Source organism: Amblyomma americanum, chromosome 2 (assembly GCF_052857255.1).
Source record: "Amblyomma americanum isolate KBUSLIRL-KWMA chromosome 2, ASM5285725v1, whole genome shotgun sequence".
Lineage (NCBI taxonomy): Eukaryota > Metazoa > Arthropoda > Arachnida > Ixodida > Ixodidae > Amblyomma > Amblyomma americanum.
The window spans coordinates 184,199,443-184,217,576 of record NC_135498.1 but is presented as its reverse complement, the minus strand read 5'-3'; the positions used below and the strand labels follow the sequence as shown (position 1 = coordinate 184,217,576).

At 48.4% G+C, this 18,134-nt stretch overlaps 1 protein-coding gene across 2 annotated transcripts in view; it reads right to left on the bottom strand.

Annotated features, from left to right (window-relative positions):
- Positions 1-18,134, bottom strand: part of LOC144122077 (E3 ubiquitin-protein ligase RNF10) — a 66,264-nt gene that overhangs the window by 16,092 nt on the left and 32,038 nt on the right. The window contains exons 7-12 of one of the 2 annotated variants that reach the window (XM_077655593.1): positions 15,545-15,658; positions 14,169-14,274; positions 12,118-12,434; positions 7,697-7,814; positions 3,486-3,587; positions 2,874-3,005 (exon numbers count right to left, since the gene is read on the bottom strand). In XM_077655593.1, coding sequence (XP_077511719.1) covers positions 2,874-3,005; positions 3,486-3,587; positions 7,697-7,814; positions 12,118-12,434; positions 14,169-14,274; positions 15,545-15,658 — 889 coding nt within the window. The remainder of the gene's footprint in view (positions 1-2,873; positions 3,006-3,485; positions 3,588-7,696; positions 7,815-12,117; positions 12,435-14,168; positions 14,275-15,544; positions 15,659-18,134) is intronic. The other variant, XM_077655594.1, reaches the window with a different exon arrangement.

Genomic DNA, 18,134 nt, shown 5'->3' with positions numbered 1-18,134 from the left:
ACTGCATTGCCGCGACAAGCAAGCACCCTTGGCGCGCCCTGTGGCGGTGTCACCGAGTGCGTGGTCGCAGATTCTTTCCCTTTCGCAACGTCGCTGCGCGGGCTCGGTCCACGAGTCGGCCCCACACGCATGTGCTTTTGTGTTGTAGGCGTGGTTTTGCTAGTGCGGTTGTAACGTTTCCATGTCATTAAACTGAAGAAAGACATGTCATCGGCATAAAGAAAAAATTGTGCACTGTAATTAGTGTTGTTTGTATAAAGCAGGGCCCTTTGTTTTCTAATTTTATTTCTTCCTGAATTAGCGGGGGAAGCAGTAAATATTCAGCGACATTATATGAGCTCATATTCGGCAAAAAGTCTGGTTATTCAGTAAAATATTCCATGATGCGGGCTTTATCTGAAGATACAATATTCTGCAGGAGACTCCATACACCGTACATACTCAAGTGCAATCCGCCTGCAATCTCACTTTCAGCCCCAAATATTTGAAGAAAACAAAACTATAACACGCCTAGTCCCACAAAGTGCTACAAAATGGTGCCAGTTAGTTTTTCCCCCACCGCAGCTACTATCATTACCCTTGCACAGCACGATGTTTCCTCGGCTAACTGTTTCCGGTTTTCACGGTGCCTTGCCAAGCGCCATTTAGTCTTTGTTATCCACTGCTTCGTTCGGAAGTGTGTGGACTGCTTGCGGAATCTGTTGTGTTGCGAGCGTCGTCGTGTAGCAGGCTGCGTGCTATTTAAATGCGAACAAAAAGCAATGGGCAAGCGCAGACAATCCTACATTGCAGGCTTCAAACTTCAAGTGGCAAAATATGCTGAGAAACATGGCAAACGGGAGGCCGGGCGCAAGTTTGCAGTCAACGAAAAGTACGTTCGCTGCTGGTGTATGCAAACGCAAGACCTCGCCGAGACTACCCAAACCCAGAAGGCCTTCCATGGAAAACAGTGCAAGTTCCCAAAACTTGAAGAGGACCTCATCAAGTACGTTCGCACTACTAGGAGTAACGGTTTCATGGTGGTTATGGAAATGATCTGCATGAAAGAAATTGCTATCGCTCAGCACATGAACATTCCACTTGCGGACTTTGAAACCAGTCGAGGGTGGCTTCAGCATTTTATGACCGAACTCTCCATCCACTGTCGAAAGACGTGCTAATGAAGTTTCATCACTCTGTCAACACACTTCGGAGGGAGCACGAGTATGACCTCTCACAAATAGGCAATCCTAATCAGAGCTGTCTCGTTCGATGACCCTGAAAATTGCATGGTGGAAACAAAATGGGAAAAGAGTTTCTCCGTGTGCACTACTGGCACCAACAGCAAAGGCGCAGAGTGATGCTTTGCATCACCGCTGATGGAAGAAAGCTTCTACCCTATGTTGTCATTAAGAGAAAGACTCTGCCAATAGAGAAGTTCTCCCAGAGTATCATAGTCCGGCTGCAAGAAAAAGGTTGGATGTCGAACGAATTGGTCAAAGACTGCCTGAAAACATTGTGGCGGAACCAATCAGGAGGCCTACTACGCCGCAAAGCCCTTCTTGTGCTCCACAGCTAGTGGACACCTAAGAGACTGAGTGAAGACTCGGCTTGCAGACTGCCGAACTGACTTGGCTGTAATTCCCAGTGACCTGACAAGCGTGCTGCAGCCGCTCCATGTTTGCGTTAACCGGTCATTCTGAACGGAATTTCGGCGGTGCTACACTGAGTGGATGGCCACGGGCAACCACAGAACAACTCCGACAGGGTGGCTTAAGCGTCCAGCAAATGTAAACTTGGATTCTGCACGCGTGGCATTCGTTGTCAGCGGACATCATCTCATAGTTTTACAGTCACAGGGCTGTCAAACGCCATGGACAGCACAGAATACGACCAGCTCTGGGGGCACGCCAATGAGGCGAGCTTGTCCAACAGCGGTGAGACTGCCGATGAGCTGAGCTCGTCTGACGGTTATTAGCGCGAAAGCTGCGATGAATGATGAAATAGAATATTTGTATCTGTCGCCAGCTTTTTATCTGACACAGCAGTCACAGTGGCACCGCAGTGTGTTTATGTGTAGATATACGCCCGATTCATTTATAAGCCGCACCTGAGAAAATTTGATGAAAAAAGTGCAGCTTATACACGAGTATATATGGTAGATGCTGCAGCCTGTCCAGAAGCGCAGACTTGAATTTTTGGCAGCATGTTCAACATATTGGTCATATATGCTCAGTAGCCTAAAGAGCAGTAACAAATGAGTTAAGGACGCATCAGAGCAGTGCTACAAACAGCATGAACCACGAAGGAAACTAAACCAAAGGATCAGCTCTGCAAATAGGAACACGAGACTAGCGCTTCAATGGTAAGCAGCTTTGTGTTCATATCTGACAGATGGCACTACTGCTCAACCAACTGCCTCGGCAGAACATCCCTGCCTTGTTGCCCATATTCTCACTAAGCAGTAATTGGCCAATGACTTGGGAGTGTTCAACCAGGGCCACTGGATAAGCCGCAATACCATCGAACGCATTCTACTCATGCTTGCACTACGGCTTCACTTCGCACCAATGTCAACAGGTGGTGTGATGGTGGTGGTAGTGAAACTCTGAAAGTGTGCACAGAAGCCCGCCTACTGGAGAAGGGGAGCGCAGAGAGCGAAAGCACAGGAAAACATTGAGTGCATGAAATTAGTGTGGCCTTACCAATGCAAGTCCAACGCACTGCAGTGCACTAGAGTAGGAGCACCTGTCTATTTTTCTCCATGACCTCAACACTGGATGTCTGTTTAGTGGACACAAGTGAGAGCTGCGACCAAGGACACAAACAGGAGAGAAGACGAACTGCGCCCCGAACAGCACCAGGGGCAGTAGTCCCCCCATCCAGACACTCACCGGTCTGGATGGAACCCTCTGAGCAAACTGATGAAGGCTCTGAGGGTGGCGGGGGAGAAGGAGGCGAAGGCTTGCCCGATTCGCATGTTGGGAAGTGGCGCACACTGTCCAGCTGGTAGCGGGCACCTCCGCCTGCACAAGCATATACGACATGGCGAGCTGACACTCTGCGGGCACAACCCTACTCCCAGCAGAGCAAGGTCATTAAATGCATACTCTTGATAGCACAGCCTCAGAGGCCACTTGCAGTCCTGTACAGTGACCGGCACAGTTCGCACAGATTCGGCTTCTAATGCTAATGTATTACAAAGCAAATATTCACTGAAACCTTGCTTTCAGCACATTTCAGTCAATATTTTGCTGCACCACTGTGTTACAATGAGGCTTAGCTTTAGCAACAATGTAGATTTACAGGTTTGTCTGAACAAAGGCAAGCACCCACTGCACAATGCACAGCGTCTACAGTTTACACATCAGCGACGGTGGAACCACAGCTCACCCAGCTCGCACATCGAACACCCAGCAACGGGCGACAGCTATCCTCACACCACCAAAGGGTAGCCACATGAACGTTGCAGACTAAACAATAAGCTCCGCAGAGCAGCTCCTCACCAAAGCCGTGGCGGCGCATTTCCTCCTGCGCGCGCAGCCTGTCCTGACGCTTCTCGTTGCGTGCCCTCCGCGATCGTTGACGACGGCGCTTCTCCATGTCCGCTGCAGAGAGGACACAAGACAGGCATGTAGACACCCTGCCAAAGTCACAAAGACACGACAGAACAAGAAATGGAAAAGACAAAAGAATGCCCCAGTGGTAACAGAGATGCTTCAAGTCAACTAGTGCGGAAAAACCGTCAGATAACACATGCTGCCTCCTCTGCCTTGTGATGTGCCTGTTCCATCCTCCTGTGACACCCTCAGCAACACTACTGCCCTGCAAAGGGAGCTGCGAGCAAGGCAATAGTATGGTGCCTGGGCACCTGCTGTCCGAAGTGACATTCAACAGGCTTTCTATAACAAATTACCCATAATCACAATAGGCAAGAGGAAATGCACAAAGCGCAGGCTTCAGCAATGAGGGTCAGTAGCCAAAGGTAAGTACTACTTCTGTTTTCAATTCATGCAAAGCATTTACAGGAACTGCCCCTTGGATTTTGTGATGCCCCATATAACACCAACAGATTGTAAAGCTGCCATGTATGTGAAAAAGAAAACAAGAAAAAATTAAAGTAAGTCACCAATCACCACAGGCAATTTTTAACGACTCTGATACCCGACCTGACCCTATTGTCAAGGGCAGTACAGTGGAACCCCATTCATGTGATGACCCGCATTTTATGAACCATTGGCGCGGGCCCAGTGAATGTCCCATAGGGATAATACATTAAAAGCCTCGATTACATGACTGAAAACTATGCACGCCCCATTTCGCACAATGGCCGGCGGGCACCGGCCAGAATGAGAGACACTGGAAGAGCGGTTTACTGGCAGACGCAACGTCAACCAAGTTAGTTCCAGATAGGAATCAAGGAGATGTGCACTTAAGGGGGGACGTGGCATTCGGGATCAACTTTCCCATTTCTTCATGGATTCTGATAAAAATTGGCAGGGTTACTGGTAATGTTTCTGTGATATCACCATAAAAATTTCAAACTGATATCTCAACAACTTTTTTATTTAAAAATTTTCCTCCTTTTCATCTTGTACCAGGCTTGAGCGACTTACAAAATAAGATAGAAGACTTCTTCAAAGTGTGTTGCATTCCAAAATGAATGGATGAGGTCGTGACATTCTTAGATTTTTTTATTTACAATGTAAAAGTTTTTAGTTTAAATATTTGATGAGCGGACATTGCAATGGGCACCTAAACAGTGAACTAGTCGAATCAGTAAGTCAGCAAACGGGATGCCGGAAAACCAAGAATTTCACGACCTGAAACATTTCTCAAGGAATGCAGCGAAAAAAACCGTATCAAAATAGCCCCAGCGGTCGCGAAGAAATCAGCGGAACAATCAGAGCAAATGACAAAGAAAAACAGTTTTGAGAAAATGGCTTACGAAGTTGCACCTTGTATTTCACTCATCAAAAGGCACCGGGGTTGTAGTCTTTTGTGTCCTTTTAAACACAGGGCTTCTTGGATGCCTTGCCTCGAGGTTGAAGAGCTTTCGCTGCCTTTCTTTTCCGCAAGGCGTCCTTTTCCGCTGCTCTGCGAAGAGCATGTTGGCCAGTTTGCAGCCCAAGTGTCAAACAGTACTCTGTGTAAGCACGGCGGGTCCCTGCATTGAACTTGCAAACCGCTTCGTTGAGAGCTGTCTCGGTTGCAGTCAAAGATGCGTTTTTATCTTTTGGCAGCAGCGACCAAATTACTGAATGAAGGCTTTCAGCCGCATTCTGGGTTTTTACCCCAAGACAACGGCTGAGGAGCTGGACATCCGATAGCCGCCGGTAAACAGGCAACAATGCATCTGTGACATGCCTTGCAACCTGGTGCTTGTGGGAGGGCAGAGGTTTGCCCTCTGCTTCTGCAGCCTGGTGTTGGCACCAACTCTGTGGTCCTTGGGGGCAAAGCTCGTGACGTGGGCGTTCATCGGTAGATGTTACGTGATAAAAAGTTGCCATCACAGCTTTCTGCATGTCCTCAACGTTGTCGTGATCGTGCAGGGCCTTGCCATAATAATTTGTTAACTTCTTAATTAAAGCCTGAGTGAGGCCACCTTTCCCACCAATAGGTCGACCCTTTTCGCCTGGTGCTCGTGGACGGCGTGGCGTCGTCGCGTGAAGTGCCAAGAGGACCCACGACATGCACGGTGCCTTCATCACTTGATGTTCCCGACACAAAACGCTGCTCCAGGTGCACCTGAATGGTGCGCCCGGTGCTCGTGGACGGCGTGGCGTCGTCGCGTGAAGTGCCAAGAGGACCCGCGACATGCACGGTGCCTTCATCACTTGATGTTCCCGACACAAAACGCTGCTCCAGGTGCACCTGAATGGTGCGCTTGGTGCTCGTGGATGGCGTGGCGTCGTCGCGTGAAGTGCCAAGAGGACCCACGACATGCACGGTGCCTTCATCACTTGATGTTCCCGACACAAAACGCTGCTCCAGGTGCACCTGAATGGTGCACCCGGTGCTCGTGGACGGCGTGGCGTCGTCGCATGAAGTGCCAAGAGAACCCGCGACACGCGCGATGCCTTCATCGCTTGTCACGTGACGTGCGGAGCCAATCGGAAATCACCGCGTGACCGTGAAACTTTTGCTTTTTATGCGTTTGTTTCTGCTCTGAGGAGACCGCTAAAGCGGGAAATTTGAATTCGGAGGAACGCGCTTTCCACAGAGACCAAGATGGCCGCGCTACGTTGGGCGGTTGCTGAGAGATCGGGGCTTGAAAAGTGGCGTTTTTTCGCTACTTGGAAGAAATTTTCCGCCACCCTTGATCATCAAAACAATGATTTGGCGCACTTCTTGATGGTTTTCGACAATGAAAATTTGTAATGACAAACTATGACTTGTAAAAGCTGAAAATAAATATTTCAAAAAATCGCTGTTTTGACCATTTTCCGCGAGTTGAAAGCCGCGTCCCCCCCTAATGATGCGATCGAGAGCCCGACAGCTTGTAATGACAGTTCTGCCAACTGTTCGGACTCTTAACTTTGCGCGTGCGACCCATGGGAGTCTGCGCGAGCTGGCTCGCCTGGCCCACTTTTCCACGTGCTTCGTGGATGAAAACATTAGGAAAATCAATTTCACGTTCATACCAGCATAAAGTTACTGTACGGGCGGTAACAAAATTAAGACATTTCTATGATGATCAGCAGCTAATTCCAAAGCAATTTTTGCTACAACTTCAGTGCAGAGCACATAGGCCTAGCGACACTGCGCGAGCTAGGAGAGAGCGATACGCTCTCACCCGGCGGGCCACACATCACTGAAGAAAGCGCGCCGCTGGCGCATTTGCGTCGCAGGCAATAATCGCATTCTATTTTTTCCTTTGCGATGCTAGTTCCTAGTACAGACACTGCTGCCTGCTGCCGCAGAGTGACCGCAGTTCTAGAGGAAGCCTCGAGAGAAAGATATATTGCAGTCATGGTCTACTGTGCGCTACAAAACGTCTTCGAAGGGCCGGAGCAGCCATAGTTTTGAAGCGTCATCCATATTATTTTCGAAGCACATGTGGCGTCACTTGAAATGCAAGGATGGGAGCACATGTGTGCCTCAACTAAGGCCGCCTCTTCGACGCCGAAAAGTCTGGCTGCGCAAGGTCTCGGAAGTGATTCTCGCAGAACGAAAATGGGCGCTTTTATAATGCGCAGCCGGAAAAGGACTTTAATTAATTTTAAAAGCCAGAGTAGCGGGCGCTTTTATTACGCAAATGTGTTGTGCGAGATTTTCGATTATATGAAGCCCGCATTATAAAACCTTCACTTGGTCCCCTGAAAGTCATATAATCGAAGTTCTACTGTAGTTGGCACTTATGGTAGACACACAAAAATAAGCACTGACTACGGTAACAAGATTACGATGAGAACAAGGAGAGAACAAAGTGCGTTTTAAAAGAGAAGCTCCATGCACAGGCCTTCACTTGTTGGTTTTTCTAGGCGCAGCCTCAGCAAATGCTTCAGCATCACAGCCCAGAGCACTGATTGCTCTGGTTGGAGCAAGATGGTTGTCAAAACTTGAATTACAACTCGTTTGGAGGTAACTGCAGCTCAAGAATACCAAGGCATGACTGGCAAATGACAAGGCCACGCCTCTGTCACAAGAACAGACGGTAAAAAAAAAAAAGAACACCTTTGACCAGAGAGCCCAAAACACAGAGGTGGCAACGCACGTGCAAAGTGATCCAGGGTAGCCTGGGTGACCAAGGGTGGCTCCAGCTGAACCTCCACCACCTGGATCTCGCATGTCAGTGGCAGGTGGCGCAGGTAACGCAGTTTCCTACGCAGCTCCTGCAGAAGCACCAAGGGTCACTAGCACACAAAGCTCCTTCACACACACACTCGCACAAACCACCGTCAGGTGCCATTGTGTGACTGCACGCCCGTTACAATAGCCCTGGTTGCCCCAGAGTCTGTGGGTCTCAGTCTTTGCTGTAAGCCTCAGCCATTAGGAAAAAAAAAAATAGACAGCATGACGACAGCTTTCCCAGAGTTTGATGCACTATGCAGCAGAACGTAAACATTTGGCAATCCTTTTTTTCTGCAAGTTGGAAATGCACAGACTATGTGCTTGCTTTTGCAGAGTGTGAATTCATCAAGTACTTTCTTAACGTAGTGTGAATTTTTGCAGTTGTTAGCGACACCCTGAAAAGCTTTTGTTTTTTTTTCTCTTTTTGGCAGTAGTACCCAGTTTTCAGAGCAACTGAGAATTTTTAACCGTTTTTGCACTCTTTGCACTCCAACCACCCCTGGAATGCAAGAAGGGAGCTTGCAGTAACAAACAAATGAAATAAATCAAAGCATAATGCCCCCGCATGGGAGTAGCTCAGCAAAGTATGCCATACTGCGAAAAAAAACGTAGTAGTTATCGGAAATTACCACTATGATCCCACAATAAACACATCTGTGCACTTCACTGGCCACAAAAAGAACAAATGACCACAGGAAAACTTTCACTAACAACTGCTTACTTCGATCATCTTGCATGCCTTACGAATGCACCACCCCTGGAATGCAAGAAGGGAGCTTGCAGTAACAAACAAATGAAATAAATCAAAGCATAATGCCCCCGCATGGGAGTAGCTCAGCAAAGTATGCCATACTGCGAAAAAAAACGTAGTAGTTATCGGAAATTACCACTATGATCCCACAATAAACACATCTGTGCACTTCACTGGCCACAAAAAGAACAAATGACCACAGGAAAACTTTCACTAACAACTGCTTACTTCGATCATCTTGCATGCCTTACGAATGCACACGCATTAAGAAAGCACACCACAAGGGCACCGTGACGTGCATGCCACACAACAAAATTATGGGGACATTTAATTCCATTATGTGTCAACAATGCGATAGCACTGGCACTTCCAGTGTTTGCTTTCGACCTGCTTCGCTAGAACGGCGGTGATGGCTTGGCGTTTCAAAAGATTGGCTTCGGCCTCCTTTCTGTTACAGCGACGTCAGCATGGAGTTTCAAACGCCCCGCATTTCTGAACATGCCCAATAGCAAGTACCTGCCGCGGCGGCTAAGTGGTTAGGGCACTCGGCTACTGATCCAGAGAACCTGACCGTGGCGGCTGAGTTTCGATGAAGGCGAAGTGCTAAGGCACCCGCGTGCTGTGCGATGTCAGTGCACGTTCAAGATCCCCCCAGGTGGTCGAAATTATTCCGGAGCCCTCCACTACGGCACCTCCTTCTTCCTTTCTTCTTTCACTCCCTCCTTTATCCCTGCCCTTACAGCAGGATGCCGCCCATACACGCGATGTGCAAAAAAAAAAAAATTGTTTTAAGTAGAAACCCACCAAACAGGGAATGAGCAGCATTTATTCCACGTTCAATCGTCACTCGCGTAGTATTCAGACTCCGAGCTGGTGGTGCGCTCTGGAGCACACTCATCCCACAAGAAGTCGCGCAGCATGTCCGCTGTCCGCTGTCAATGCATAGCAGTTGTTCCGCGCTACCATCACTTAGCAGAGCAGCTCTTCTTCCAGTTCGGGAAACTTGCACAGCTTGCCTCGGAAAGCGTGCTTTTTGCAGCTTGTGCTCCTCAATGCATCCTTTTGGTTGCACCTTTGTTGGATGCACTTCTTGGCCACATCAAATTTCCTGCCCTCTGCACGCTTGCCCTGTTCGACAACAAACACCTAGCCGTGTAGCTATTAAGGTGCTTGCCCATCATACTAAAATTGCGACGCTCGGCGGCAGCATACGAAAGCCACAGCTACGGTGAATAACACGCAACCACAACTCCCGTGCCTTTGACAGCCAGAAAAAGCTGGAGCTGATGATACTGATGCCAGATGCCGATATGGATAGCAGGAGCTCGTGACGAAGGAATAAGTTAACGATGATGACGATGAGCCCGCCTCGGGCGCCATCCGTGGGTGGCACCTGGAAGTTCCTGTGCACATGCGTCGCCTCCGCGATCAAGCGCCCCGTTGCTCGCAGCCGGAACTGATCGCGGAGACCACGACAAATGCCTTTAGAAGGCTATTCCCGCGTGGGTGGTGGAAAGTTTAGTGCAGCCCTTACACGGATATTATTTTTTTAATATTTCCTTCGGGAAAACAGGGTGCGGCCCTTACAAGCGTTTATATGGTATATCAGTGCCTTTACTAACTATGCCTGCTGTTGGTAATGGCATGACTCCAAAGCTGCGGTCTGGTAGTGGTACTAGTTATCTGCATTCACAGCTATGCTTGGCAGGAAAGAATGGCCTTTGAAGGCTGCAACTACTCAACAACGTAGCCAATGCTTTGTATGACAGCAGAGTGTCAATGCTTCACTGCTGATTATCAGTCAAAGATGGGTTTCTTGAACTAATATTATTATATTGTAGTGGCCAGTAGCTTGGTGAATGGGAGCACCTTGGAGAAAGCAATGCATTTGCTTATTGTAAAATTCCGGACAAGTGCCCCCACACATGCAAGGGCCCCCCTAACTTCACTGTTAATTTCACATTTCCGCGCCATTCTGGGAAAGCGCCCCCTACCCTGCCCGCCCGCCTGCTCCACACCCTTATCACGCACCGCACCCAGGCAACACTGGCCTGCACTTTCCAGGAAAGTCCAAGAATCTAATCCAATCCAATCCTGCTTTTCAAGCCACACGCATGCTTGTTCGCCACGCACCATTTGTCGTCTTGTTTTGGCGTTGTCAAGTCGGCAATGCATTCGTACAAGTGGCGAAAAATTGAGATCATACAATGGCATCGGGAAAACGGAAGGAATGTGCACCAAACAACTCAACACTTCACGCTCGACCAGAAACGGATACGGGAATGGGACAAGAATTTCGAAAAGTTGCTACGGGAAAGCAAAACTTCGAAGAAAGTTGAGCAAAGGCGCAGCGGTGTTTAGTGACTATGTGGACGATGTGCTCTTCAGAGTTCTTCGAGTGGGAAAGAATGGCAGGACATTTTAAATCCATGTGCACTGCCCTTTTTTTGCTTTCTGGCGGGAAAATGTCGCCGCCATCTTGAATTTTGGAGCTGTTCCGGGATAGCAACCCCCTCCTACTTTGCCAATAATTTCGACTTGCGGGGGTGAGGGCGCTTGCTCGGAATTTTACGGTAATCTGCTTACTGTGACTTACTCCAACCTGCGCCATTGCAGCTTAGTGCAGAGCCTGTTATGGTGCCCTTGACTTCCCGCACATACTAACAGCAGCTTGTGACATTGCGAACTTTATGCCTCTACCACTCACCGGTTTTGGACAAGAAAACACGTAACGGAATGAAATTGTTCACACTCTGAGCTAAAAGAGACTTCGTGTGGTCAAGATGGTGGAACAACGATCAACTCAAAAAACCACCTAATCAGTCGCCAGCCGACCAAAAGACTTTGATCACCAACTTAGATCCTTGAGGAACGCTCCATAGAATTTTATTTCTCAATAAAAACCGACTGTTTGGGTCTTTGTGCCACTGATGTTTCTTCAGTTTAGCAATAAATGCATTTGCTGATTAGAAAATTGCATTTAATAACTGAAACTTTTTCTTCACAATTTAATTCAAACTTGTGACGCAAATGATGAAGAGGACTCCATGACGCAGCAGTCTGCTTGTGAAAACGGCCAGTGGTCGGGACCCCTGTGTATCTTTTCTTTAACCTTTCTTTCATATGAAAAGCTCCATTTTTAGTGAACATGCCCTCTCGGTCACATCAGAATGCAGTAATCTGTCGGCACAGGCCAACTTGAATTTGTCCCCACTGTGCCTTTGACCAACCAAACCCGTATCAGACACAGATCGGGTGTGGATTGGACCGCGGACCGGCCACAGTAGAGTTCAACAACCAGCAACAGTGGACTCACTGTTAACAAGATTGGTGTTAGTTTAGTTTCATGAAGTTTAATGTTCCAAAACAACTCAGGCTATGAGGGCTGCCGTAGTGGGGGGCTCCGGATAAATTCGACCACCTGGGTTTCTTTAATGTGTACAGACATCGCACAGTACACGGTCCTCTAGCATTCCGGCTACATCAAAATGCGACCGCCGTGGACGGGATCGAATCCGCGTCTTTCGGGTAAGCAGCCGAGCGCCATAACCACTCAGCTACTGCGGCGGCTACTACAAACAAGGCGAACTCACGTTGTCAATGGAGGCGCCCTCGATCTCGACGATGCGTGCCGTGAAGGTGGGCGGTGCCAGCTCCAGGGCCTTATAGTCACACACAAGCATGCGTGCATTGAGGGCATGCAGGAACACGGGCTGTCCGTCGGCCGCCTGGAAGTAGTAGAAGCTGTCGCCGCCCTGCACAGTGGTGGCCTCCCGACCAACAGTGTTGTTGTTGATGGTGGCCACAGTGGCAATGGGCATCTCCAAGTCTTCCGCGCCCACAGCGCCGTCCTCTCCCCCACTGCTGCCACTGCTGATGCGGCGTTCACGGCTACGTGCCTGGTAAGAGCCTGCAGCAGTTGATGGCGCACACCACGTTAGGTATCCAAAAATACTAGGCATGTGTGAATATTGGTTTTTGGTTTGCAGCGAATTCGAATCGAAAAGTGATTTTCTTCGAATAATTTCGAATACTTCTAGCAGACAAAAAAGACTGAATGGCACAATAAGCATTTTCAACATCACGCATTTCTTGAACACACAAGGATATTTACATGTAAAAATAAAATAAGAAGAATGCATTGAACTTTGCCAAACTCATTGAAGCTGTGTCGACGTCCTGCAAAAATGACCATCAGAAATTGGGAGTTGGCCTACATGTGGAGCAGACATACCGTATTTACTCGCGTATAACCCGCACCTCTAACGTTGAACTCCAAGAAAAAAAGAAACCTCACATATAACCCGCACGTTTACATGAAAAAAAAAAAAAACTAAGCACTAGAAAGATACAACTGCACACTCAGCGATCATTTCGTTTTCAGAACATTTATTCAAACAACCACCACCACGTCACTGGTTATCCAATTCTCAATCATCGCCCCTCTCACTGTTGCCATCCGAGGCTTCATCGCCACTCTCAAAGACGTAGTCGTTCTCGGAACCATCCAAGCTGTTACTGATGGCACATTTTTTAAAGCTTTTACATACCAAGTTGCCCAGTATCGCTTTCCACACATACACGATCCACTCGCACAGCAATGGAATATCGGGCCTTCGCATGCATCCCGTTGGTGCGAGGGCGTAAAGGCCGTCGGCCATCCACTGGGCATACAGCCGCTTCACGTGTGCCTTGAACGGCTTGTTTAGGCACACGTCGAGTGGCTGTAACATGGACGTCATGCCGCCAGGTATTATAACGAGGTTGGTGCCGGTCTCTGTGAGGCGAGCCTTCACCGCATCAGTGCAGTGGCCTCGGAAGGAATCCAGTATGAGCATCAATCGGCATGCCGGCAAGGCACTAGGCTTAAAAACACTGGCTGAAGAAAACGTGGCCAATGACGTTGGGGAAGAATAAACAGACTATGAATGTGAATTTGGCTATGCGTTTCATTGGCCCCTCATCCGCTTGACAACGGTCGATGACGATGGGGATGGCGGACTACACGGGGGAGGCTGCCGCGCATTGCCGTGAAGCCGAACACTCCCCGCCCAAGATAAAATTCACAAATAACCTGCTTAAACGAGTTTTTTTTCAAATTTTGGTGCGGGTTATACGCGAGTAAATACGGTATATGCGAGGTGTGAAACCCTAAGACCTATCTATGAGATTGCCTCGTTGTACAGCAATTGCTTTTAAGCAACGACTCCATGAACACCTGCTAGGTCTACGCACCCTGCGCCCAGCACCACTTCACATCTGATGTCGGATGTACGTCCAAATACCTCTTCGATGAAAGCAAATGCTAGTGCAGCACAAAAGTGACTGCAAAACAAGCATTTGTTGCTTTATGCGCAACAAAAAGCTATGAAGTGAGGTCCTAACTGGCGTAGTCAGAAAAAGAGGCACATCACCACAGGTCATGTGATTTCACTGGAAAATGGCACAGATGGAGTTTCTTTTTTCCCTTCTCAGGCGGCTGCCGCAATGCTGAGATGTTTCTTGTTCGTTTCTTTTCTGGCTTTTAGTGCCTCGACAGACATTAAACTTTAATGATAATGAAAATTAAATTTGATTTAAATCTGGCATATGCACGAGGGAGCAGTCGCAGTATTGGCAATGCGGTGACTGCTCGAGTACCCACCAGAGGGCAGGCCGCCAGGGGCCATGTCTGGCAGTGTATCCCTGGCATCATCGTCGTCATTGGCAGTCTTGGAGACATCCTCGTGTTCATTGCGAGTTGGCAGTCCCTGGGAACAGTAGAAATACAGGCAGCCATAAGAGTAGGCCATAATGACCTCCCGAAATTTGGCATGTCAAAAAACTAAGTCCGATACAAAGCTGAGTTATACAGTGCTCCAAAATCGCATAAAGATGTTTCTGCATTCCATCTCAAACGCCTGCCACCCACAATGTGGACTAACTGAGTGCATACAAAAAACCGGGAAGGCTAGGAAGAATATGCACCACTGCTATCTTTCATTAGAAACTGCTGAAACAATGAAAAAATATTGCTGCACCTAATTACAGCGCCCGAGTACTTAGTGAACGCTTTGATGTACAGTCGACGACCGATTTTTCGGACTCTCTAGAGACCGCAAAAACGACCGAAAAATCAGGCAGTCCGGAAAATCAAATTTCACCAAAAACATCACGAACTTATTACCAATATGCCGGAGGAAGGCGTCAGTTGTATTGCTCATATTCAAAAGCTCCTCATGACTAAATTTCGCCACGCGACATGTGCACGGACGAGAACGGCGACCGCTTTCATGAGCACGGCCTGGCTGTGCTGCCCGTGGCATGTCACCGATGAACGCACGGGTTGGGATAAAGTCTAAATGGGAAATCGAACACGCCACAGCGGGAACTGCGCTGCGCAAGTAGTAGGATGGGTCTGGAACGAGAATGCGAAGATGGCGAAACTAGCAATTAGAGCCGAAATCGGCATCGTATCCGGCGATATGCGCTCTGCGGTGGCTTGCGTATAATGAGAGATGTCTTGCCTGTTATCGAAACGCCAGTTGTTTACGGTTTTACGATAGAAAAGTCAGGGTTGCGTGCACGTGCGTTTTGCCGTGGGTACGCTGACCTCGCTTTGAAATGCACCACCATTTCCTCCTGCGCTCGCCGTTTCTGTGGAGCCGTACGCCTCCCACGCGCTTCACTGCTGCCTCTTTCTGTATCCAGGACGAAAGACTCGGCACAGATGAGTCCCGCGAACTTCGAGTACTGTTCAAGTTCGTGCGGCGGAAGACATTCAAGAACAGCACGAATTCAAAACCATGTGGGCGCAATGTACCGACTCGTGCAGAATTTCAGCATTTGAAGTTTAATACTTAACCACTTTGATCATGCTTTTAATTGCCTCTCCTTTTAATATTTCGTTTTCTTCAACCTCAAAACCCAGTTTTATCTCAGACAACGAAAACAACAGCAAAACCAGCCAGACAATGCGCACTGCTCCAATTGAAACGACCATGCATCAGAAATGTCTTGACGGATGCAGTGACCCCTCACCTGCAGATTGCCATCGGCATCTACTGTCTCCAGCAGCTGTGGCTGCTGGCTGTTAGCGTTCACGTCCAGAGGACCAACCTCTTTCTCCAGGTCCTGCCTGCGTTGCTGCAGTGCCTGCAACGTGATAAGGAAGGCACGGAGTATCAGCTGCACACTCTACCGTTAGCAACACGCACCTTCCCCAACCTCACTAACGGCCGCCACAGTACTCCAGGGCCAGTTTGCATGAAGCAAATTACAGTGTAGGCCCCAGTCTTGTCTTATTTGCAGTCTAAACCCTCTGCTAGTATTAAGGAAAGGAACACTTACAAGGAATGTGGAACATGTACATCGGACCCTGTGGAGTCCAAAAAGTGATTTTTCTGACTGAAATAGACAACAGCAACAGTGTAGGGATCGTTTTTCGACTGACAGTTCATTTTTTCCTCCAAATACCGTATATACTCGTGTAAAGGCTGCCCCCATGTAAGGGCCGCACCCCCAACTTTGGAGCCGAAATTTTGAAAAAAAAAAAAAAAATCTTAGCCAAGCGTAAAAATTTTTGCACCAGCAAAAGTTAAATTTCACACGTCGCTACTAGAGGGCGCTAGCTGCTTTTATCCCCCGCCCCATCATCATCATCAGTGCTTTGAGATCACATGGGGACGTGGTCTTGTCTTTGCAACCTTTTCGCTCTGGCAGCCATTTTTTCTTTTTGTGGTGCCGTGGTCTTGGGCAGTGCGTTAGTGCATTGCGGTTACGGTGCGCAGCATTGTTCAGTGGATCGCAGCCTATGTTTACCACTTGGTGTCGATAGGCAGAGATTTGATTTCGCACACCCTGGCCTTCCAAGCTGAAAGTCGTCGCTTGAGTCAAAGAACATGGCAAGCGGCGGCTGGACGCAAGTTCGACGTCAACAAGAAGTGTATGCGTCAGTGGAGCAACCGGAAAGAACAGCTCGCTGGTACAAACCAAAACGAGGAAGCATTCCACGGGAAGCAGAACAAGTTTCTGAACCTTGAAAAGGAACTTGTGGAGTATGTCACGGCGACAACGAAAAAACGCTATGCAGTGTCGACCGAGATGATCCGTGTGAAAGCTGTTGCCATCGCTCGCCACATGGGCATTCCGCTTCCGAACTTTAGAGCAAGCAGGGATGGCTTCAACGCTGTATGAACTGGAAAGCGCTCTCCATTCGACGAAAACTGGAGTTTGAACCAAGGTGACTGGAATATCGAACCAGATTTGGACTGCACCGAAGATGACTACCTGTGGAAAGGCGTCCATGAAATGAGCACTTCAAGTAGCGGCCAGAGCAAAAGCAACGAGGAATTTCCTTAAATAAAGTGCATGTGGTCATTTAGCACTGTTTACATTTTATTTTAGAACAGTACAGCAACAGTGCAACGTTTCTGCGGATATAGGCCTGACTCATGTAAGAGCCGCACCCAGTCAAAATCCTGGAAAAAAAACCACGGCTGTTATACGAGTATACAGTTGAACCTCGATATAACGAAGTAGTACTTTTCGGGGAAAAACTTCGTTATATCGCGAACTTCGTTGCAACGAGGTTTTTGTCTTCGAGTGCCGTTAATGAAATTGTACATTCAAACAACGTTCGTTTTTCTGTTTTATTCCGCTCACGTGCGTTCGTGACGATATTGCAACCGATTTTAGAAGAAACGACAAGCAAATAGAGCGGCAAGAGTAGTTCAGTCAAGCTTCGTTACCTCGAAATGGCACATCTCAAATTATTGCTTTAGTTGAAATTTTCTGTAGAGTCGAGCTGCTCCCCGCGGCGCCATGAATTTTGCTGCCCATTACCTTACAGTATTTTCTCAGCGAATTGCGGGTATCTCAAAATCTTGAATGAGATATGGAGATAATGCCGCAAGTGAAAAATTAAAGTGAGCTTCCCGTGTTGCTGGGAAGACGTGCCACGAAGCGTGCGGCATCACCGAAAACGAAACCAAGCAGCGCGGAAATCCATTAATGGCGTCAAGCAACACTGCGCTCCACCACTTGCGCTCACGGGCTGATGGGAATGGGATGTGCAAGTAGGAGGCCCCGCAAAATAGTTAGGCTGGCTTTGTGCACCGCATGCGGGGCGGGATTTACTGACTGTCAACTGGAACTTCACAGGACAGGGCGTAGCGGAGGGCTCCGAAAATTACGACCACATGGGGTTTACCCGGCGCTACGTCACATAGTACACGGGCGCCTTGCATTTCGCCTCCATCGAAACGCAGCCGCCGCGTCATCTGGATCAGCAGTCCAGCGCCGCGACAGGGCGAGATTGACGAGAGTTCAATAACAGCATACTTCAAAAACGAAGAACCTTTATTCTCAAATGTTTGCAAAAGGCAAGTGACTGCATCAAGTCACTTCATGATGCAGTGCGAGTTGATGCAGTCATGAAGTCAGTTATTTTTGCATGAGCGTCAGCGTAATGAGGCGTTCGTAGGTGGCTACCGCTACCAATGCTTGTTCATGTTCTTGCGCGCCGGCATAACTCCGCAAAATGTCAATGGAATTGAGCACTTCTGTTGCTGTGGGCGTCTGCGTTGCCTCCTCGGTGTCGTCACCGTCCTCTACAATGGTTTTTTCTTGA